This window comes from Delphinapterus leucas, chromosome 3 (genome assembly GCF_059928025.1).
Source record: "Delphinapterus leucas isolate spDelLeu-1000000601 "Yukka" chromosome 3, BTC_Dleu_Yukka2, whole genome shotgun sequence".
NCBI classification, from domain to species: Eukaryota; Metazoa; Chordata; class Mammalia; order Artiodactyla; family Monodontidae; genus Delphinapterus; species Delphinapterus leucas.
In genome coordinates this window covers 124,995,677-125,019,247 of record NC_143131.1, presented here as the reverse complement: position 1 = coordinate 125,019,247, position 23,571 = coordinate 124,995,677, and the positions used below count along the sequence as shown (strand labels likewise).

Here is a 23,571-nt window from a genome sequence, read left to right as displayed (position 1 = left end):
CTTTCTAAAAACTTGGACTTTGAGAAAATTCAACCAAAGCATGTTTCAAAGTATATTCTTTAGCAGACTGTTCCCAAGGTGTCTAACGAGTGTGGGGAAAGTATTGTTTACTATAATAATCTGAGAGATTTAAAGTACATATCATCAAGTTAAAAGCTCTGAGAAATTTTATGTCTTTCAAAATGTGTCCACCTTCTATATCATCTTTTACGCTCTGCCAAACCTGTTATACTAAACCCTTTTGGGGATACACTCCTGGATCCAATTAGAATTTATGCAGGGCATTTTTCATTGCAAATGTTAGACGTGTATAGGCAAAGAAAAAATTTTGGAAAGGGTTTTTTGAAGTCTGGTGTAACTGAAAACTTCAGGGATAGATTTGGGTAGATTGAAGCATAGCTGGATCGAGAATATTGTTTCTCTCCATCTCTTAGCCCTGCTTGCCTTTATAGTAAATGCCTCATTCTTAGGAAAGCTCTTTCCGTGTGGGAGCAAAACTGACCATCAGCGCCAACAAGTTTGCATTTTTTACCTGCCTAAGAGATTTCAGGGGGAGAGAGGTTCTCTCCGTAGTGCCAGCCAAGGAGACGGATTCTGATTGGTCCGGCTTGGTCACGTGTTCACCATTGCCCTTGGCACTGTGGCCTGGAGACTGGGGACTGACTGGCCACACCTGGTAACACACCCGGCCCCTGAGCCCCCTGAGCCCCCTGAACCACGTGGACTGTCCGTAACTCGAAGAAAATCAATTTGTGATCCCAGAAGAGGAGGGCATGGATGCTAGGCAGATAAACACAGCAGGTGGCCACGGCAGCATTCTCAAGCCTGCAGGGCACGACTGTTTTCTCAGCACAGTATCTGTGTGTAGGCTGGGGCAGGTGCGGGAGAGGATCAGGGGATGGTAATTCCTGGTGAATTGCTTTTAAGTGTGATGAACGCCCAGGTGAAACCACGTCAGAAGCTACTCTGAGCGTATAAGGAATTATTTCAGTTTGACGTTCGAGGTTTGATGATTAAGAAGCTTTTGCCCATAGTCGCATTTGGGGGCTTGAACTCAGGACTGGTGAAACACCTCTCCCTGCTCAGGACCATGGCAGCAGCTGAGCTCTGCTTAGGATAAGCTTGGGTGTAAAGGGCAGGGTCAGTGCTTAAAATGATCTCAGCCTGCAGGGCTCTAAAAGGGATGAAGCAGTTTTTTTTGTTTTTGTTTTTTTAAGTTAGTGCAATTCACACATTGACTTTCACACCTCTGCGGACTGGAGGTATTCAGGGTCGAGTCACATCCACCAGGTGGGGAATGAGAACACTGAATAGGAATAACAAGGTCCCTCTGGTTTTGAAGAACTTTCTGGAATCAGCTCCGTTACCATCAAGCTATCACAAGGAGAACACCAACCATGAGCAGGAGATGGGATGAAAGGGCCAAAGCAGCCTGCAGGAATGAGGTTGCATCCTTAAGGCTGGCATTCCTCAGAATGGAAGGTCTAGATCCTGCCCTGTGATCGGTGGACGCTGAGAACAAGACAGTACACTTCACATGACCTGGACAAGAGTACTCTGCATGCAGGACTTCAGAGCCCACAGGACTTACGAGAACCTATCCCGGGAACCAGTTAGCCTGTGGCTGGTAAGCTGTTGTGGGTCTGAGATGTGATTGGAAGGCCCCTTGATTCTCCCCTGAGGCAGAAGTTGCTTCTGGCTCCAAGAGTTCAGAGCTGTCTGTTAACCTTCCTGTCCCGGGATATGGGCCTTGGACCATCCACCTGCTGCTTGGGTATGTGGAACCGGACAAAGATGTGGAGAGGTAAGAAGGGAGAGTGCTGAAAAAAAGAGGTGCAGGGACTCTCCATGGCCTAAAGGTCATAGTGAAAGGCAAAATCCAGAATACTGGGCTGTGCCTCCTTAGGTGTGAATACTGGAGGAGTCAGGTTTTCGGTTGCTACATATGTGGAGCAGCTAGATTGTTCTGCATTTCATAGTTACAGTGCCAGAGGGTTAGAACACCGTCTCTAACATTCCATAGTTCTAGAACCTCATCTCTAACACCAGCTTGTCTCTAGTAAAGGACATTCCTCACAGCAGGAAATGGAAATAAGACCAGGTGACTTTGACCCTACCCCTAGGGGAAACGATTACACACACACACACACACACACACACACACACACACACACACACACACGGCTGACAAAGAAGGAAGTGGCTTATGGTGTACAGAAGACATTTTAATACACACAGGCACACTGACAGTACATATGCTACAGCTCAACAGAAGCACAGATTTCCCATCCAAGGGCTACCTGTTCACAACAGCACAGTCTGTGAAGTGTGTTTGGATTTTTCACATCAGTGTTGAATATCAGACACACTGAGATTGTAGGAAACGGTAATCACAGGCACAGTTTCTAGGAAACAGGAATTTGTGTCGACAGAACGCAGGGACAACTGGATACTGAAACAGTTCACTGCTTTTCATGCCTTTTCATTCAGCCCTTGAAGAATTAAAGCCTTAGCATTACTGTGTCAGCCCAAAGCAGCAACACTGGCCCCTGCTAGCTATATGACCCACTCCTTCTCCCCAGTTATTTATTCATCAATCCAGTCTGGAAAAGCTATTATGTTATGAAGTCTACTTTCTTCTGCTTAAAACTTTACTATCAGTAGTAGTATTGTTGGGAAATTATGTGAGATAGTATATGTAATCTAGAGCACTTAGAATGGCATATGGTTCAACCAAAGACTATATATGTGTTTGCTTTCTTCATGGTATTTTATTGTGTATATGCAATATAATTAATTTAGCTAGTTTCCAAAAAAAAAAACAAAACAAAAAAACCCCTTTACTATCAGAAGCAGCCTAACCACTAATTAATTAAGTGACCCTAATTAATGGAGCAGTGCTCTGTACGGCTTGACATTCGTTCCTGCCCCAGCAATGCCCTCAGCCAAAACCAGTGCTGCCTTTTGGGGTGTGAGCCATTAGCAAAGCCTCTCCTTCCGTGGAGTCCGGGTCATGGCCAGGGTCACAGGGCTGCCCCACCCATCCACTAGCGGTCCCTGTGGATGCACTGGGGTGGGTGACCCCGCTACAGTGCCAGAGGGTTAGAGCCAGGATGCCCCTGGTCTTCCAAACCTGCTCACTTTTCAGATGTTCCACACAGGTAAGGGAGGAAGCTGTGAGGAGAAAAAGATGCCAGAAACGCTGGACAAAAGGAATTAAGAGTCACCCGTTTTCTAAAATGCTTAGCCCTGAGCCTTCGTTGTCACACACCTAGATGAGATATGCTCCACCCTGTAGGGTAGTAAATTTTAGCCCAAGTTATGGAATAAAACCCAAGGATCTGATTTCAACAACTAGCAATCATGGTAAGGATTTAAGAATTCTTCTATTTTTTGGAAAACATTTTTGTCCTAACACTCAAAATGTCCAGTGGTGGGAGGTGCTTAAAATCAGCTGTCCTGTACCGATGGATACAATGCTTTTTCTTTTCTAACTTGAAATATTACGTGGTGGGTCTGTAACCTGATTAGGACGGGAAATCCATCTTACCTCTCTAGTCAGTGCATCCATGGTTCTTGACAGCCCGTAAGGGTACTGTAGGCGTGGAATCAGGTCATTGGAAGTAAAAACTAGGGATTCAACCTACAGAGGTTGTATTGTGTTCCTGTCCTATTATAAACTGTATAGACGTGAAATGGCACAAATGATTTAACTCCCATCCCAATGGAGACCCTACCAATCCCATTGCACTTGGGTGTTTCCCAGTCTCTCATTTGGGATGATATATATAAGGTCAGAGCGAGAGAAAGAATCAGGTAACTGGAGAGATGAGGCGACAGCACATCAAGGCTTGAATTGAAACAAATGAAATAAATTGGTAAACATGCAAATGGCCCTGACACTCCTGGTTTCCAACCAGGAGCAGAATCTGGTCACCTCCTTGTAGCTCTTGTCAACCCATTCCCCCTCCTTGGGAAATTGAGCCAGAGTTTATAGTGTTTGGAGAAAAACATAGCACAGACATATAATATGGGGGAAATGTAGAGAAAAGGAATCAAACAGAACACAAGAGCTGGCTTTTAATTCTTAACAAAAATATGGTTACTCTTAAAGTAGAGAGACACTATTTCACAGCTTTTCAAGGCCAGAAATGTGGGGCCTATTAGCTCAGTGGGGAGAAAACCATCAGTGCTGAATTAAAGTTCAGCACTGGCTTTCTGCCCATGTCTAGTTGCCCCAGTGCGACTTCCCTTCTGAAGAAGTCCTATGTAGCTTGCGGCCGTCTCTGTTACTTCTGCCCATTTCCACCTGTCTGGTCTCCCCTGTTGCCAGCTTACTGCCACCCTGCTGAGGCCCATAGTCTCCCTAAGTAAGGACAAGGTTTAGGTGATCTGAGTGGCCAACAGTTAAAGCAATCCCCCACCAACCCTGTTTATTCTTGACTCAACCCAGCAGCATCTGTGAGTTGCCAAAAATAGTTCTGCCAAGATCTTCTGTGTATCAGGGGAGTAGAGTTACATCCCAACTTAGGTGAATTAAACTTTGTGTTTGGCAAATAAATAAATACAATATAAAGAAAAAGTGAAATATCAATACTATTTTAAATAGGGGATTCTGCCCGCCATTCTTGCAGTAAGCACAAGTAAGTATTGCTGTTCCCTTAGTCAGTCTTAGACCTCTCAGATGTGTGGGCATCCCACGGTTCTAAGCACGTGATTCTAGTTTATAAAGGCATGTATAATCTGTTCAACACTTTAGTGCATCTTTTATTAGCCAAAAGTGAGACCAAAAAAAAAAAAAAAAGAACCAAAAAAGATGACTCGTTTCATTAGTGAAGGGTCTCATGATATTGGGCTTCTCTAAGAAAAGATACTCACCATATGTTATGTATATTAAAGGAATTTTTCAAGGGTAAATTTTACTATCTTCCAAATTCACCTTACAATCTAACAGACTGTAACTCCCATATAAGATACAACTTCAGGTACTACAAGGTGGAGGTGCTTTCAATGTGACAATGTTCTTTTCTGATGCTCTCCGGACACAGGTCTCTGGTAGTCTTAAGAGGACAATTAGCTCTCAAGGAACATGCTTCTAGAAGAAGGCCAGTGGTGTGCTAATATTTCACAACTGGCTTCCCGGGGCCGGGTGGGCGGTGGGGGCCGGAAAGGGTGGAAAGCCCTGATTTGTAGCATCTGCCAATGATGTAAATACTTCCACCATCACCAGTTTCAACTCTCAACTTCACATCACTGTACGGGGTGCTGGGACAGATGCGCATAGTGGCTCTTACAATTGATACAAGCTGGTACGTACGGTGTTCTGACTTGAGCACACCACTGGAAGGCCCTCATCAATCTGTGTTACTTATAATCTGGTCCCACTCATTTCTTCCTGAATGAATTCCTTACTCCTATTCAGTCGGATTTGGGGATTCTGACCAATTTATGAAGTTTTCTAACTCTGAAGAGATTCACTCCATCACCCAGCTATGTCCATTTGTCACAGTGTAATTAGGAGTGGAAAAAATAAATCTGCGTCCAAATATTCCTTTTAAAATAAAAATAGAGGCTGTTTAGAATAACAGAATGGAGAATGGTGGCAGTAAAAAGGCAGTATAGGGCTCATCTAGTATTACGTTCTCGTTTTAGATGAAAAAACCAAAGCAGAGAAAGGGGGTAAGTAACTTGCTCAAGGTCACGCGGTGGTGAATCTAGTTCCCGGGAGCCTGGGGACTCTTCCTTGGGTCATGCTGCCTCCCTCCAAAGGTATTCAGTCATATTTTCTAAGGTGTGTGAGGTGTGGAGAGGTGAGAATTTCTGTCAGCTCTTCCTGACGTGGAAATGTCCCAAGAAGATGTTGAGGACTTCACGGGTTATTCCGGCCATCCTTTTCTTGTGGGTCTTTGGTTTGTTCCAAGGCTTGATTGGCTTGTCTTTTATTAAAATCCTTTTTGACTCTTAAAAGGAAAAAAATAAAGTGGGTTTATTCATTGAAGTGAAAAAGAAAAGATTTAAGCTTTTGAAATGATAGCATTAAGCCCAACAATTTATAAAGAGGCGTGAGCCAGGGTAACTCTTACAAACATCATTGATTTTAAGTGTTGAAGTCCCCATTCTTCTGCCCTTCCCATCAACAGAAACCTGATACTAAGCTAATTTACCTATTACAATTTTTGAAATCTCTTACAAGAAAAAAAAGTGTATTTTCCAGATTTTCTGTCATGGATATGCATCATTATTGTAATCAGAAAGGAAGAAATGTTTAAAACTATGTTAAGTCTTTGCAAGTTGAATCTGGCTGGAACACTCCATCATTCGCTGAGCTGCTGTTCTTCCAGGGGTTACTTACTTCTCTCTGTTGAAAATTATGAACTCCTTTTGGACAGATTCAAGGTGCTCTTGAAGAAGGCACATCTTCCGGGTGAATGTTGGAAAAAAAATAGAGGTATAGTTAGCAGACGAATGCAGATCCTCAAGTAGCCAATAACCTACTGAGTGTCTGTTAACTGAGTGGCCCAAATCGAGGAGGACCAATGTGTCCTCAAAATAGATGCTATCTGAGAGTTTGTAGCAGGAGTGAGACCACAGTGAGATTAATAGAGGAGCATATAGGAAAGAAACAGGGAAAAATACATCAACCCTCTGCTCCCCACAATGAGGCAGCAAGGAAGACCTGGGTTATGGTTTTTGAGCTTGATGTCTTTCAGCCATTTAGCCCAAGAAACCACGGCTTCAAGGCAGATGGGCACCAGGGTTTATTAAGCTGGTCACCTATTTGCTTCTCATCTCCTGGCCCTCATGTAAAAGGTTTGGAGGTTCTGAAACCAAGTCCCCCTAAAACTGAGTTCCCCTGCCAAGTTTATGATTAATCTCTTCGTCCAAAACTTTATTCCCTTTTCTGTCCTGCCCCTGTCCCCCTCAGGATTCAAAGAGAAGGGGAGACTGAAACTGAGCAGGACCCTGCGGGGCCTTCCCAGGTACAAAAGTCCCTCTGTGCCCCCGTTTTTCTTTGTAGAGAAAAAAGGCTTTAGTCTCCTAGGCCTTTCCCAAGTTCCAAAGAGCACTGAAGCAGTTAATTATTAGGACAATAGAATCACAGGACTCCCATTTCCTCCTGAAGGGAACTGGATAACAATCTGATGCATATCTTTGAGTTGTTCTGTAGAAACTCAGACCCCCAGCCAAGTGGGGGGATGGTGACTAAATGCTGACCAGAGCACGTAGACTCCAGGCTGGTTGGAACCAGAGGGTTGAGATTCTCAAAACATCACCCTGTTCCCTCGCCACCAACCAATCAGAAGAAGGTCCATGAGCTGAACACGCATCCTAGGACCCTCTCTCCTAACACTGTCTTTAAAAAACCCTTGTCTGAAAGCCATCGGGGAGTTTGGGTCTTTTGAGCCCATCCCCTCCTCCCCTTTCACCTTGCTTGACCCCTGCAATAAACCTTTCTGTGCTCTAAACTCAAACATTTCGGTTTGTTTGACCTCACTGTGTGTCAGGCACACAAACTTGGGTTCAACAACAGTTCTGCTTGGATTTAACGAGTAGCCTAGAAACATGTCTTCACGCTGAATTCGGACTGACTGTTCCCCTCAACTGCACTGGGGCAGATTATACTTCAGTTGTGGTGAGCAGCCTTCTTCAGTTGTGACTTTCTCACAGATTTGCAAAGCATTTGCTTTGCTGCTTCACTGTCTGGCTGTCAGTATCTCTAGATGACGTTTCCAACATAATCAGAAAATTTAACCTCAAAGAAATGACCATCACCAGGCCCAGTATAGTATCAGCCCCAGATCAAATGTTTTACAAGTCTGTAACAAAATACTTCCAAATTACTTCTGATGACAAATATTCTTCTTGAAGGAAAAAATATCATTCATTCATTTTGTTTTTAAATCTAGGAATTAGAAAATACTAAGTCTTCAAGTACTAGAGAGTTTTTTAACCTTTCCTGAACAAATAATTAAGTGTTGGGAGAGTAAACTATAAAAAGGAGAGGAAATTTTCAGAGAAGGGGTGGGGGGAAGCAAAACAAAGGAGAGAAAAGAGATTCTGCTACACCTCACTCTTATCCTCAAGTTGGGGTACCTGTAACACTGGGGGTTTCCAGTATCAGTAGTAGGGGACATGAAGCTATGGGATAAACATGATCTGATAGAGCTCCTTGGAGCAGCAGCTTTACCCCAAGATTGTAGAACAAATATTTTTAACATTTAAATATTACATAAAAATATATAAAATATTACATAATGTCTTAACACATTTATATAATACTTTATATGTTTATATAAACATGTTTATATGTTTTATGTTTTATATATGTTTGTATTTTATACATATACATATTTCTATATGTACATATTATGTATGTGTTTATATTATAGACATAAAAATATATGTATAATATAAACATATAAATAAATACATAAACATACAAAATGTTATATAAAGTTTAACATGAAGATATTTAAAATATTAACATTTTAAAATATTTTAACATTAAAAATCAAGATTATAATCACTAAAATGCAGAAATTCACTCAAGTTCTTTTCTCTGTCATATAACTGTTTTATTTAAACAAAGATGTAAAGTGCACACTCAGATGAGTTTGTGATACGGCACTGCAGACCCTATGAGTCCCACCCTGGTCCTAAGGGCTCATGTGCCACATGTTCTTTTTCCTCTGCTTTAGTTGGAAAAGTTTAAGAAGTGCAGCTACATGGACAAGTCAACAGCAGTAGCCAGAGTATGAGGGAGAGGAGTGGGGAGCAAACAGAATGGAGGAACGAATGAGTCTTATGTGGTTGAGAAGAGAACTACTGATTAAAAAATGTTAGAATGTGCTTCTCAGGGATGACAGAGCAAACAGAGATTAGACTGGTGTAAGTAGAGATGGCATCAGAAATATCTGAAGGGCTTAGAGCAGGTGGAAATCTCAGGAGGCAGAAAAAGAGGACTTAGGTCATTTGCTTCCATAGCAGGCCGACTGGGTGTGTGTCAGTCTTTTTGGTTCTTTACTTTAAAGGGGCTGATGAGCAGAGAGGGTCAGTGGAGAACATCCTGGATGCAAAGAAACAACAGAGGCATCTACTGTGAGCATGAACCAGAGTCATGGAAAAGAATGGAGTTAGAAGTCAGGAAGTTGAGTGGAAAAGTAAAACATAAAAAATGGCTAACTTTTTTTTTTTTTTTTTTTAGGGTTAGCACTTTAATTTTTTTTTGTTTCTGTTTTTTAATTTTTATTTTATACTGGACTATAGTTGATTTACAACGTTGTGTTAGTTTCGGGTGTACAGCAAAGTGATTCAGTTATACATATAGCTGTTCTTTTTCAAATTTCTTTTCCCATTTAGGTTATTACAGAATATTGAGCAGAGTTCCCTGTGTTATACAGTAGGTCCTTATTAGTTATCTATTTTAGATATAGTAGTGTGTATATGTCAATCCCAAACTCCCAATCCATCCCTCCCCCACTCCGTCTCCCCCTTAGCAGCCACAGGTCTGTTCTCTGTGAGTCTGTTTCTGTTTTGTAGATAAGTTCATTTGTGTCATATTTTAGATTCCACATATAAGTGATATCATATAGTATGTCTTTCTCTTTCTGACTTACTTCACTTAGTATGATAATCTCTAGGTCCATCCATGTTGCTGCAGATGGCATTATTTCATTCTTTTTTTATGGCTGAGTAATATTCCATTGTGTATATGTACCACATCTTCTTTAACAATGGCTAGCATTTTGGCAGACATGTACTAATTGACTCAGAACAGTCTATGAAGTAGGTAGCAATACCAACTCCATTTTATAAATGAGGAAACAGAGATACAGGGGGGAAAGGAAAACTTTAGTGCTTTTACTTTATTTAATCCCAGCCTGCATTCTACAGCTGTAGATGATAAGTCACTGCATACCTGAATCACCTGAAGAACTTAAAACATCCTGATGCCCAGGCCACACCCCCAGATTCAGCTGAATGAATAAACAAGCATGATGATAATGTAAGGAGCTGCTAAGATTGACTCTCACATTTTAAAAATCCTTGAATAGAGATAAAGTGCTACTTTGAGATTCACCATCTTTCTGATTCTTCTTTGAGGGAAGGCTACTCTTTGTTTTGAAACAAAATCCTTTTTATTTTTAAATGGAGGCTATAAGATTAGGAGAAACTAGAGCAAAATGATGGCACAGGCAGCTCCAAACCCCCAACCCTCAACAGAAACATCAGAAAAACAAACAGAAACTGTTAGGGCCATCACTGTCAGAACTCTGGAAAGCAAGCAAAGGTTTATAGCAACCAGACAAACACTGAATCAGGAAAAAAGCAACTTAAAAATGGTCCTGGTGTTCAAGGAAATCTCTATCAAAATATTATCTGAACACAAACTAACATAACAAGAGACAGCAGTGGTGATGCACGACAAGGAATAGTCTTTTTGCAGAATAGTTTGTAAAAGTCACTCAAAAATGCAAGTACAGCCTTCAACAATCAAAAAACAGCAAACCCTAGAGAAGGAAGGGGAGAATCTGATTTCTGGAGTTACTGGATTGTAATAGTCAACTAGCAAGTTTTCAACAAAAATGCCACAAGGTGTACAAAGAAACAAGGAAGTATGGCCCATTCAAAGAAACCAAATAAACTGACATAAATCATCCCTGAGGAAGCCCAGACATTGGACTTACTAGACAGAGACCCTAAAACAACTATTTTAGGTATGCTCAAATAGTCAAAGGAAACCATGGCAGGAAACCATATGTTAGGCCACAAAACAGGTCTCAATAGATTTAAAAAGATTAAAATCATACAAAATATTTTCTCTGACCACAATGAATGAAGCTAGAAATCAAAAACAGAAGAACAACTGGAAAATTCACAAACGTGGAAATTAAACAACACATTCTTAAGCAACCGATGTGTCAAAAAATACATCACAAGAATTAGGAAATATTTTGAGGTGAATGAAAACAAAAATACAACACGCCAAAACTTAAGAGATGCAGAGAAAGGCAGTGCTCAGAGGGAACTTTATAGCTGTAGGTATCTACATTAAGAAAGCAGAAATATCTGAAGGTCAAGAATGGCATAGTACAAGGGTTGGGGCGGGGGAAGTAGACAGATCATATAGAGCATGGAAGGCATGGCAAAAGTTACTCACAGATTGCTGTCATCTCTAAAACTTTAGAAAACTTGTAATGGAGATGATGTCCTGTACTTGGCTACATTTGGGGGTCTGTTAACAGAGGAGCCTGCATAGGCAAGCTTTCTAGGTGCAAAGGAAGGAGCTGGCCTGGAGAAGCTGGTTGGTTATGATATGAAGAAGAACAGATCATTAGGAGGAAGATGGGTGAAGTAAAAAGCAAGAAGCAAGATGGGTTTGTGGCGTAGCTAAGCATTCCTTGGAGGGCCCTAGAAAACACTTAAGGATGGGAATCTGGTAAGAGGCCAGTTCTGTGGACAAACAGGATGTGGACTTTGGTTAACTGACCGTTAAGGGGTATAGTAGCCCCTGAGGACTAGAGAAATTAGGGACATTGAAGATACTTATTTGTTTGAAGAGCTATTTTCACCACAAGACTATGCAATCTTTGAGAACAGAGATGTCAGTGAATGCAGGAATAATATCTCATCTATATCTCTCTCCAGTGTTGAGCAGAGAATGTGGCAGATAATAGGGATTCAATAAAAATAGCCTAAACAATTGGATGGGGGGAGGGATGGAGGGGTGGAGAGATGGAGGGATGGAGAGATGCAGGGATGGAAGAATGGAGGGATGGAGAGATGCAGGGATGGAAGAATGCACGACCATTAGTTGAGTGGGTAGGGTGACGGGTGGATGAATGGATGGCCATTAGAGGCAAAATGAATGTTTGTTACTTTACCATCATTATAATACGGAGAACCACACGTATAAAATCCTACTGAGTCCCTGCAGGTTACCGTAGTGAAATCTGACCTCGAACTCTGACAGAGGATAATACAGTTAGTTACAAAATTAATTTGACTCAGCCTGAATTCCAGCAATAGTGCTCACCCGTATAAGAGTTCTATCTTTTCTGTGAATAGATACTCCTTACTTCCGCTAGACCCTGATATCACAAGATTCTGGGTCTGGCAAAGAACAGACACCCCCGTCTAGGGTCTGCTGCTCCCAGTGAGTCCTTGGAGTGTGGCCCAAAACAGCCATGTGTGTACTTTAGAACCAGCCCATTTCCATCATTTTAGGGATGGTCACCTGACTTAGGCTTGGCCAATTAGATTTTCTCCCAGGAGATTGCAAAGTTTGAATTGAGAGCTGGGAGAGGGCAGTAAGGGAATCAAGTTAATGGCAGAAACCTAGGGAGGAAGTCCACCTGTGAAATGTTGCTGCTGGGACCCCCAGAGCTGCCCTTTCAGAAGCTGGGGTGTTCAGCTCCGCCTCACATTCATGAAGCAGCCAGTTCTTGTGGGATGGCCGCCCACCAGAAGCTCTCCAACGAATTGCAGCTGCCATGAAGATTCCCACGACCCTGGGTCTGAGGGGACTGCTTACCTGAGAGGAATCACATTTCCTCATTTCCTTCTCCTTCTTGGCCAGGCGCTTTTTTTTCTTGTGAAGAGGCTTGGACTCCAAAATCATTTCTTCGAGCTCAAAGGTGGGGTCGCAATTCAGCCTGCCTTTCTGCAAGGAAGACGGGTTGACTCACTCCTTAGATACCTGTATCTTTCTAAAACTAGACCCAACCGGATAAGGAGAATAACACTCCCTCCTGCAGGAGCAGTCCAAGAATAACCAGCTCGGAGTCGCACTTGAAGTTTGAAATAATTTATTGCCAACCTTGCTTTTCATGTTCTTTGATTTTGTATATTTTTCTAAACTCCCAAGGAGGCTTCCGTGAGTTAGAAAGGAAATCCTATTATAATTATTTTTCTAAAGTTTGCCTTTGGGGCTGTTTCTTGAAGTGGGTTCAAGGGTAGATCAGAATCACCTGAGTTGATTCCCGGTTTCCCCAACCAGACCTGGAGAATTAATGTTTCTGAACACGAGGGCCAGGAAATTGCATGTTTAACGAGCTGCCCAGATGATTCAGATTCACAATTAAGTCAGAGAAGTCTAGGTAGAAGGTCTCTCGAGGCAGCGCTCATTGCAGGGTGCGTGGCAGAGCAGAAACAACAGGAAAGGTGCCTAGATCTCCACGGCGTCACGCATCACCCACGGTGCAAGCGGCCCCTGCTGGACCCTGGAGGGTGGCCAGGTAGGACCCCACCCCCCTGCTGCTCCATGAGCTTGTTATTCTGCCAATCTGCCGACAACTGAATGTGTAAAATCAGGCTGTGGGGAGACAGGGGAGTCAGAGCGCTCACTTGGCCCCTTGGCTGGAGCTTCTGGGTCTGGCTTTTACCAGCCGACTGCGGGAGGCCACAGATACCTTGGCCGGGTATAGACGGTGGGAATTATTTCGCTTTGGCTATTAGTCATTGTGAATATTGGTCCCAGCATAGAACTGCCAGAGGAAGAGGGGTGCATGGTAAAGATAAATACCCCACCCCGTCCCCAGCAGCTGTCAGTCCTTTGACTCAGAACTCCTTGGATACAAATTTCTATATCTTTGGAATCAGAGAAAACTTTTTTTTTTAATTGGCAGATTCCCAGAAATGACTGTTTGTAGGATTAGGACTTCTTTCCACTAAAAGTAAGCCCACAGGGGCTTCCCTGGTGGCGCAGTGGTTGAGAGTCTGCCTGCCGATGCAGGCGACACGGGTTCGTGCCTCGGTCGGGGAGGATCCCACATGCCGCGGAGCGGCTGGGCCCGTGAGCCATGGCCGCTGAGCCTGCGCGTCCGGAGCCTGTGCCCCGCAACGGGAGAGGCCACAACAGTGAGAGGCCCGCGTAACGCAAAAAAAAAAAAAAAAAAAAAAAGTAAGCCACAAAACGTGGTTAGGAGCTAGAACTCCCAACATAGATCTAGATTAGAATCCCAACCCAGCTGTGTGACTTTGGTGGCCAATCTACCCTGTGTGTGCCTCAGTTTTCTCATCTGTAAAATAGAAATCTGGGCTGTCTTACAACATTGGCGCGTTATCTAATGAGACCATGTGCATATCTGGCACACAGAGTTAATGTGCATTGAATGAGAGTTACTATAGGTTTGTTAAGATTGACTCACGTTAGGAATAAATCCTGGAATGAGCCTCTTCTGCAAAACTGCGTCCCAGTTCATATCATTCATATATGGGAAGTTTTGAACATCTGACAAATGGGAAAATCGTTGGTCTGGATTCGGTTCCAATAGCTGCCAATGGAATACAAACACCAAGATCATGAGGAAGGGCAGAACTTGAAGTGCAAAAAATCATACAGATTCCCTATGAATATTTCCAAGTATAGGATTGAAGGAAACAAGTAGTGTTCTCCTTTCTTAGCCCCATAAACAAATAATATAGATGAGTGGTCAGAATGAATTGTAAGTTGGTTTTTGTCAGTTGCAATGTGGTGAGTGAAAATAGCTTGTCCTACTGAGTCAAACTTATGTGTGATTACTGATTCCCCAACTTAGTAATGATGGGCAAGTTTGTTCTCTAAACCTCAGTTTACCCATCTGTAAAAAAGGGATAATAAGCTATTTCATAAGGTTTAGCTACGATTAAATCAAGCCATGTATATAAAGTGACCAAGAGAAGGTCTGTTCTTCTTACGTGGAAAATGTACATTGGTTTTAACAAATGAAATTTATTTCACACTAGAAAATTTAGCAGTTTTTACCACTAATCAAAATATACTGGGGTGACACAGATAAGATGTAACTAAGGTTGCTGTGATAGTTCTGGGTTTTATGAACTGGGATTAAAGAATTTTTCCCCTTTAACCACTCCAGAGCCAACATCATTTCAGTCCTGTGGCTCAAATGGAAAATAGCAGTTCCACTTGAGAATGGGCCTGGAGGTGACAGCCGTGGGTCATCAGTGTGCACTTTTGGGATAATAGGGCTGTCTTGGAACTAAGGCAAATTTGCTTATGGAAAATGACCCCCGCCCCCATTCTTTATCTTTGACATCACCAATGGCAATATCCCTATTCCAAAACAGAACACTGGACCCATAGACAAGAGACATAGGTTTTGAATTCTTAGCCCCCGAAGCTCTTTTCCTTGACCAGTTACAACCTGGGCAATTTTCTCTCTTCAGAAAAAAGCCAAGCTCATCCTCTTAGGCTCCTCATTCTTTCTTTCACGTAATTATTCACTACACATGACTGAGCTCTCACTACAGCTGTCCTTAATCTTTCTGGTGAACACAGGCACCTTGAAAAGCTGAGGAAAACTGTGGACCTCATTAATTTAAATACCAAAGTCTACCACCTGTCATACTCTGTGTTAAGTGCTGAGGGCACCATGAACAAGTCAGACGTGGTCCTTCCCTCATGCAGCTTAAAGAACAATGGTCATTAACCCAAGAGTCACACACGTGCAATGTATAATTTAAAAGTGTGAAAAATATGAGGAAGGAAAGCTAGTGCTGTGTGATCTGAAAACAGAGGGAGGCTTCCAGAGGAAGTGATACGTGAGCTGAGATCTAAAGCTGTGTTTCTCAAACTATGCAGAAGGGCCAGTTATTTCTCTTTGTTTGTTTTAATTTCCAACCCACTGAAGTCAATATGTGGTGTCACTGTGCATGGCTGGTGTAGAACACCACACTGTGTGCAACTTGTGATTTGAGTTCAACATCACTGCATAGGCTTGGACCCTATTCAGTGAGATGAGTCCACTGACCACGTGCTTTGAGGTATCAGAGGTATCAAGTTGCTATAAAAGTTTTAAAATACTTCCCTCAATTTTTATACATGTTATGGACCTGTTGGAAGTAATTCATGGACTTGAACCAGTCAGTGAATCGCATTAGTAGTACTGACCTAAAGGAGGAAGCTGGAAGAGCTGGGGATGGGAGCAATGTTCTAGGCAGTGAGACTAGCATGTGCAAAGGCCCTGTGGTTAGAGAATGATATATGAGGGTGAGGAGGGGGAGGGCAAAGAGGAGAGAAAAGAAGCTCAAAGCAGTTTTTAGTCAAAAGGGGGACAACAGTCCAAAATAAGACTTGAGGGGTAATTAGAACCTTTATACCATACAAATAATTTTGATCTTTATTCTAAGAACAATGGGAAGGCAGTAAACTTTGTATTGAACAGATCCCTATGGGGCATAGCAGAGAAGAGAATGGAGTGTATAAAAGTGTACAGGGGCAAACCAGTGAAAAGGCAAGACTTGATGGCAGTAGGACTAGGAAGATAGATGGAGAGAAGTGACAGATCCAGAAGACATTTAAAAGGTCAAATATGAACATGGTGATGAACTGGGTATGTGGATGATGAATGATTTCTGGTTCTGGCTTATATTAGTGGGTGGACGGAGATGCCAGAGCAGGAACGCTGGAGAAAGTCCAGGAAATAATGAGTTCAAGAATTCCATTTGGCACATGGAGTTTGAGATGTCTTTGGGACATTTAAGAGGACATGTGTGTCGCCTTATTAATGAAGCCATGTATTTGAAAGCTCTTAGCTGCAAAACCCACTCTGGAAATGTATTTATCATGACTGCCTCCGATATTGTAACTTAACTTTTAACTTCAAACCAGAGCATGTGCTTCATTTTTATCACTTCCTTTTGTCATGCATTTGTCCTTCTTACCTTTTTAAGAAGTGACACCATTTCCTGTGACCAGGCAGAAGGGTAAGCCACAAGCGCCGTCTCAAACATGTGTGCAATTTCCTTGCTGGAAGTACTGGAGCGAATATGATACGGTCTCTTAAGGGAGAGAAGTAAGAGTCTTCATTTTTAAAGGGTAAAAGAAAAAATGTTCCTTTGCAAATGCTTCCAAGCTAAATTTTCAACTAGTAAAATCTAAATAGCATTTTCTAATCCCCTCCAGCCAATTGTTGTGTTGCCATATGCATATGTGGTCCACGGTTGCCAGATTTCCTACTTTTAAAAAAGTGTACCAGAAATCTATACATCCTTGTGAAATCTTGGAATTTTTATAAGTTGGTAACCCTCTGGGTCAAAGGAAACATTTCTGTGGGCTAAATCCACGTCTGAGATGTCAGTTTGGAACTGTTTTGTAAGGTTAACTAATGTAAGTATTTACCTAAAACACTGGACAAGCGCTCAGTAAATGGAAATTTTAAAAATTGTTATTTAAGTGTTGATTATAAAGAGATTCAGAGTTTTGCCATACACACACCTCTTTTTACTTCTTCGAATCATAATGACTAAGCTCAGGTTAGAAGGTTACCCAGAAGACTTCAACCCCAGTCCCAAATGCTATGAGCTGCTAGTACTACGGAGTGGGGTGGAGAATTTTGTGATGAGGCAAAAGTATTTTTACCCCTGAGAGAACCAGATTCTTCTGCAGTCCTAACTTGGGGGAAAAAGAAATTAAACAAAACGGTGGCTTTGTTATTATTTTCACAGATATCCACTAGAGGGCAGCCTTTACCTACATTGATTTTTCTGTTTCATAAAGGATTCACCCTGGGATTGTCTCTCTTTATGTGAAGTGAGCTACTTAAAGCTAGAGATTTTACCGTATTCACATTTTTGCCCATGGGACCTAGCACCTAGTGAGTGCTCATTACATGTTTGTTGAATGAACACAGTTTTCATGTTAGATTAACCAACAATAGGACAGTGAATATGGATATGTACATTTATCAAGTGCCTGACTCTTTCGAGATAATGACTGTGGACCGATTTCTCCCAACTAAATTGGGAGAAATGGAGGAGTTTAATTTTTTCCTTGTTGTACATCATTACTAAAAGGTAACATAATGTAATTAAGTGTTGGAGCTCTGAAGGCAAAAGGATTTGAGCGCTAAACTGGGTCAGTCAATTTGAGTTTCAATTCCTTCATCTGTAAGATGAAGTTACTTCTGTAAAATGAACCACCTTAGGGGAGTGTTGGGAAAATTAAATCACATAATACATGTAAAGTTCTCAATAGAGCGGCTAATATATATTAGACATAATACAGGAGAGATATGATTATTGACATAAAGGATGGTGGCTATAAATGTAAATAATGAACAGCAAGATGAGTTATCAACAAAGGTGATGTGAAGGAAGGCTTAAGTCTATGCATGGCATGTCAACAGCAGTTACCCAGGGAACCAGGAAGTGCTAGGGGTTGACTCCCTAAAAGGGAGATTGACCAAACTTTATTTTTTTAATGCAAGGTTTAAAAACCCCTGCCGCATATTTTCTTCCCTCAAGACTGAATAAAGGACCATAGTTAATTCATTTGTCTGAGTAATGATACAGTGGAAATAACCCTTGTAACTCAATATCAGAAAAAGAGTGCCGGGTACCTTATCAGCGTCATCAATGTTTATTGACTGTTTGCAAGCCAAGGGCACTGTGGGTCACTACATGTGATTCACTGCATGTTTACCATTAAGAGCTGGGGCAGGTTGGCACACCAAGTTTCCCGGGTTATATGTATGTCCACATATATTTTTTCTTTTTTCTAATTTTCTTCTTTAATTCATTGAGGTCTCGAAACCTGCTTTTGAGACATCTAAAAACACAAAATGCTTTGATAAACTAATAAAGGAACTGACAAATGCCACAAGCAAATGGTTTAAGTATGTTGTGTTTTTTTTCATTTACTTTAGGCCATATGACTGAATGTAATATACAAATATTTAAATCCTCATGCTCTGTCGACTTGTTCAAAATAGTCAAATTACCTTTGTCTTATACAGTAATGTATGTTTATAGTTCCAAACTTTAAAATCCACATTAAGCCATCAACAACCAGAGCTTTATATTTAGTCATTTACCAAATATTGATTGAATGCCTACCATGTCCTGCACCTCTGCTGGGCCCTGGGGATACAATGAAGACAGGACAGATGGGATTTCTACAGTGGTAGAGCCTACAGTCTACTCAGCAAAACCATAAATAATAAGAGAGACTGTACACACACACACACACACACATCAATGGAATACATGCTATAAAGAAAAATTACAGTGTGCAATGACAGGATATAGCAGACAGTTTTAGGGCAGCATATAAATTAAGAATGAGAATGTAAAAAATAACCAAGGTGGAAAAGGTAAAACATTAGATGGGACAAAGTGAGGTGTTGTGATTATAGTCTTATTTCAGGAGTACAAAAGCAAAAGAGCTGCAGCCAAGGATGTACAATTAGTGCAAAACGACGTACTTCCCTATCATAAGCTAATACTATGGACAATACAAAATTAGAGAAGACGTGGACCTTGCCTTTACAATGGCAGTGCAAGCGGGGACACAGAGAGATGACAAAGCAGCTTAAGGGCTACGGGACCATGGTCAGGACAAGATCAGACACCACAGGGAAGTTTCAGGCACATTTCCCTTTGAAGCATATATTTTTCTGTTAATCATAATTTGTAAATGTGGAGGAAATGATTGTTTAGCACCCTTCCTCTGTGGTTTAGTTGTGTTGCTAGTTGTAATTAAATGTTGGTATTTCATTTCTTCAGGTTAGCTATATTTTGAAACATAATTACATGCAGGCTCCTTGGTGATTCTTTGTGAGAATGTGTCAGAATTGTTTTGTAGTGACTTGTTCCTCTGTACTTTCAACAAGCATTTGTTATGTACCTGTTGAAAGCTAAATATTGTGGATAATACTAAACTGTATAAAACACTGGCTCCACCTTTAATAAATTTACAGTCTGATGATATAGAAGAGATTAAAACCATAAAAATAGATATATCTGGGGCTTCCCCGGTGGCGCAGTGGTTGAGAGTCCGCCTGCCGATGCAGGGGACACGGGTTCGTGCCCCGGTCCGGGAGGATCCCACATGCCGCGGAGCGGCTGGGCGCGTGAGCCATGGCCGCTGAGCCTGCGCGTCTGGAGCCTGTGCTCCGCAACGGGAGAGGCCACAACAGTGAGAGGCCCGCGTACCGCAAAAAAAAAAAAAAAAAAAAAAAAAGATATATCTGGAAAAATTTACAAGGGTGATACATTTGCGAAATGGATTTAATCCTAAAATGTAAAATAGATTTACGTGTTCTGATGTAGAAAGTTCTACATTTTATTTTAAGTGGAAAAAAAAAGTCTCAACAGGTTAAAGCATAATTCTCTTTTTACTGAAACAACAGTTAACTATGTATATGCGCATGTATGTGAAAACGTTATCCTTATAAAATCAGAAAAGGTTTGGAAGTAAATACAAGCTGTTAATTCTAGAAGATGAGATTGGAAGGTCAAATGAGTTTTTAATTTCTTAATTGAGAATTTTCTAATTCTGTCCTTTCTTAGACATGATCAATATACATGAGATATAAGGATTCTGTTCTACAATTAAGACACATCCTTAACTTTACTCAAACTTAATTTAGCAATTTCCAAACTTATTCAAAGAGTGATTTTTTAAAAAAAGACCAGGGCTTATCTTAGGAAATACCTTTATAGGCAAAGGAACAAGAAGAAAAGAGCTCCAAGGGATGCCTCGAGACAGGAGGGAGTCCAAAGAGTCTGAAGTAGTTTGTGAAGAGTCAGGGTCATTCAAATTGAAGCAAAATCTGAAAAGTTAACATGGTTCTAACGGGCAAAGAATGCCAAGCTAAGGTGTCTGAAGAGTGTCGGGGAGGAGAGGGGTGGGTAAGGCAGGTGAAGGGTGTGTGTGTGTGTGTGTGTGTGTGTGTGAATATATGAGGCATTAGGGAGTAACAGCATTTTTTTTAACATGAAAAGTTATATCTGTGCTTTACAAAAAAGAATCTGCATTCCCATGTTCATTGCAGCATTATTCACAATAGCCAAGGCACAGAAACAGCATAAATATCCATCAACAGATGAATGAATAAAGAAGATGTGTGTGTACATGATATACATATATATATTTATACACCCATATATATACATATATTTATAATATATACTTATATATGGTATTATATATTTACACATCATATTCATTATATATGGATAAATTATAAATGAATAATGGAATATTATACATAACATATATAACACATATTCATATACTATATATGAATAATGGAATATTATACATAACATATATAATACATATTCATATACAATATATATGAATAATGGAATATTATTCAGCCATAAAAAAGGAGATCCTGCCATTTGCAGCAACATGGACAGAACTTGAGTCCAATACACAAACTGAAACAAGTCAGAGAAGACAAATAACTGCAACGTATCACTTACACATGGAATCTTAAAAAAAAAAAAATTCAAACACAAAGAAACAGAGAGTAGAATAGTTGCCAGGGGTTGAGGGTGAGGAAAATAGGGAGAGGTTGGTAAAAGGGTACACACTTTGTGAGCCGAATAAGATCTGAGGATCTAAGTGTAACATAGTCACTATAGCTGATAACCTCGAATTTATATACGTAGATATGAATTCAGCAACCTAACAGTAACTATGCTTCACCTTTCCTAAGCAGAAAACAAAAAGAAAAATGGATCTGAGAGTGTTAATACATTGTCAGTTACATCAAATCACAGGGAACTACCACGAGGTACAATAATATGGGAGGGAGAAAAAAAATCTTTTCTTAGTAAAATTCTTCCTAGGCATTTTCTTAGTTTAAGAAATGTTTCTTCTAAAAGGAAACTACTCTAATTAGCCACTGAACCCAGAACTCAAGAGGCAAATGAAAGACAGGAATCCAACAAGACAGGGCATGAATTGTGTTGTATTAATAATTCACACTGAATCAGAGCCCTGGACTCTGACTGCAAAATTATTTTCTTTAAACAAACAAATATATTTATATAAGATATGGAGTGACGTGTATTGATTTTCCCTCTCTGGGAGTTAGTAATATCCCTATAATTCATTTAATTTTATCTGCATAATTTAATATCAACTCACATGCTTGGCCCCATATGTAGGAGAGTGAATTAATTATGGGCGGAAATCCCAAGGGTTGTTACCAGCATCACATGGCATTGTTGCTTTCATCTCTGAAACAAACTACTTGACTTTTGGCAAAAAAAAAAAAAAAAAAAAAAAAAATCAATCCTTTCACTGTAAAAATGAAACTTGCTGGAAGAGTAACTGAAGAGAAATGTAATTCTACTGTACCCAGCCTCTCAACAGCTCATATGCTGTCACTCCCAGTGACCACCAGTCAACAGCAAAGGAATAACCTGCTTCTCTTCTGGAGTTGAACATCTCAGGTGCTGAAAAACACAGAAGAGTTAGGTCAGTTTTACTCCCTGAGACATTAACAAATCTATCTTCCCAACATGTTCCTCCAAAGGCGAATTACCAGGGAAAAGGGTACCAACACTTTTATGTGTGTTTATCATCCATTGCTAGATTGCTCACTGCAGGCAAAAGTTTCTAATTTTCTAGTCTTTCTCATTCATCACCAACACACACAGGCATACACAGCCCTTAATGGACAAATTCTTCTCTGACTTAGAACATGCACCTATGAAAACTTGGATCCCATCAGGCCTCAAATGTGTGGCTGACTCTGAAAGCAGGAAGGTTGAGAAGAGGTTATATTCATTGTCTTGATTTGGAAGGGTTGTGATCAGGACGTAAATTTGTATTACTGCTGCAAACATTGTTCAGAATTTAGCTGCAACTACATGGGATTGACTCTCCATCTCAGAGTCCTCTGGAAGAGGCAAAGGCAGCATCTGCAGCCTGTACTGGGGCTGAGGGAGAGGAGAAAGGGTGGGGCACTCTGAGAGAGACACGGTTTTCCATCACTTGTGGGGCATTGACCCTTTGTCCCATAGTTCTGTGAATTGGCTCCAGTGGAAGGCAGAACCTCAGTCAATCTTACCCCAGTGGAGACCCCTAGTTATGTGTTCTCTAACACACTGAGAACCTTCTACCTTCTACACACCCTTCCAAGAATGTACCTAACTCCTGAGGGATGGAGTGGGGAAAATGAAGTACAAAGCAAGAGCAGGTCTCTTCTCTGTTTGCTTGTCCAGTACCGAATCTGGCATCTAGTGTCACTCAACAGAAACTGGTTAAAAGAAGGAACAATACTGAACCAATCCATCAAGCCCTGGTTGCAAACATTAGCTGAAACCAGGCTGTCTGTGTTCACCAACGGCCTTCACCACTTATTGTGACCTTAAACGAGTCAGTGGGCTGAGAATCTTCTCAGAACAATGAGAAGGCAGTTCCTACAGAGGTGAGAAACTAAATGAGATAATGATGCATGCCAAAATCTCAGCACAGTGTCTGGCACCTGGAAAGGACTCAAAAAACTCGGCACTCCTCTAGAGAGGCAAACATCCATAATGGAATTTTACCTAGCCAAAAGTTGCACACTTGACCCAAGCCTCTGGTAGTAAGGTGCTGGCTCTGGACAAAGGAAATTGGTGTGATGTGTGACCTGCATACAGGTTTGCCCTGCCTGGTGCACTCAATTTCAAGGAAAATCCTGTGGGCAACATCCAATTAGAGAGGTAGAATGTTGACATTCCAACGTCCGGGGTTGACCCAGACTATAGAAGCCCGCCGTAGCGGAACTAAGGAAGCTTCATTCCCTGGTGGATTCACCTTTCATGCGTCACTGCATTCTTTCTGCA

The 23,571-nt window shown here is 41.2% G+C and overlaps 1 protein-coding gene across 1 annotated transcript in view; it reads right to left on the bottom strand.

Moving 5' to 3' along the window:
- Positions 1–5,072: 5,072 nt before the first annotated feature.
- STK32A (serine/threonine kinase 32A) overlaps positions 5,073–23,571 on the bottom strand; it is a 119,686-nt gene continuing 101,187 nt past the window's right edge. Inside the window, exons 9-14 of the mRNA XM_089908585.1 lie at positions 22,097–22,194; positions 16,666–16,782; positions 14,151–14,276; positions 12,536–12,664; positions 6,353–6,417; positions 5,073–5,960 (exon numbers count right to left, since the gene is read on the bottom strand). Of these exons, the coding sequence (XP_089764711.1) occupies positions 5,870–5,960; positions 6,353–6,417; positions 12,536–12,664; positions 14,151–14,276; positions 16,666–16,782; positions 22,097–22,194 (626 nt within the window). The 3' untranslated portion in view covers positions 5,073–5,869. The remainder of the gene's footprint in view (positions 5,961–6,352; positions 6,418–12,535; positions 12,665–14,150; positions 14,277–16,665; positions 16,783–22,096; positions 22,195–23,571) is intronic.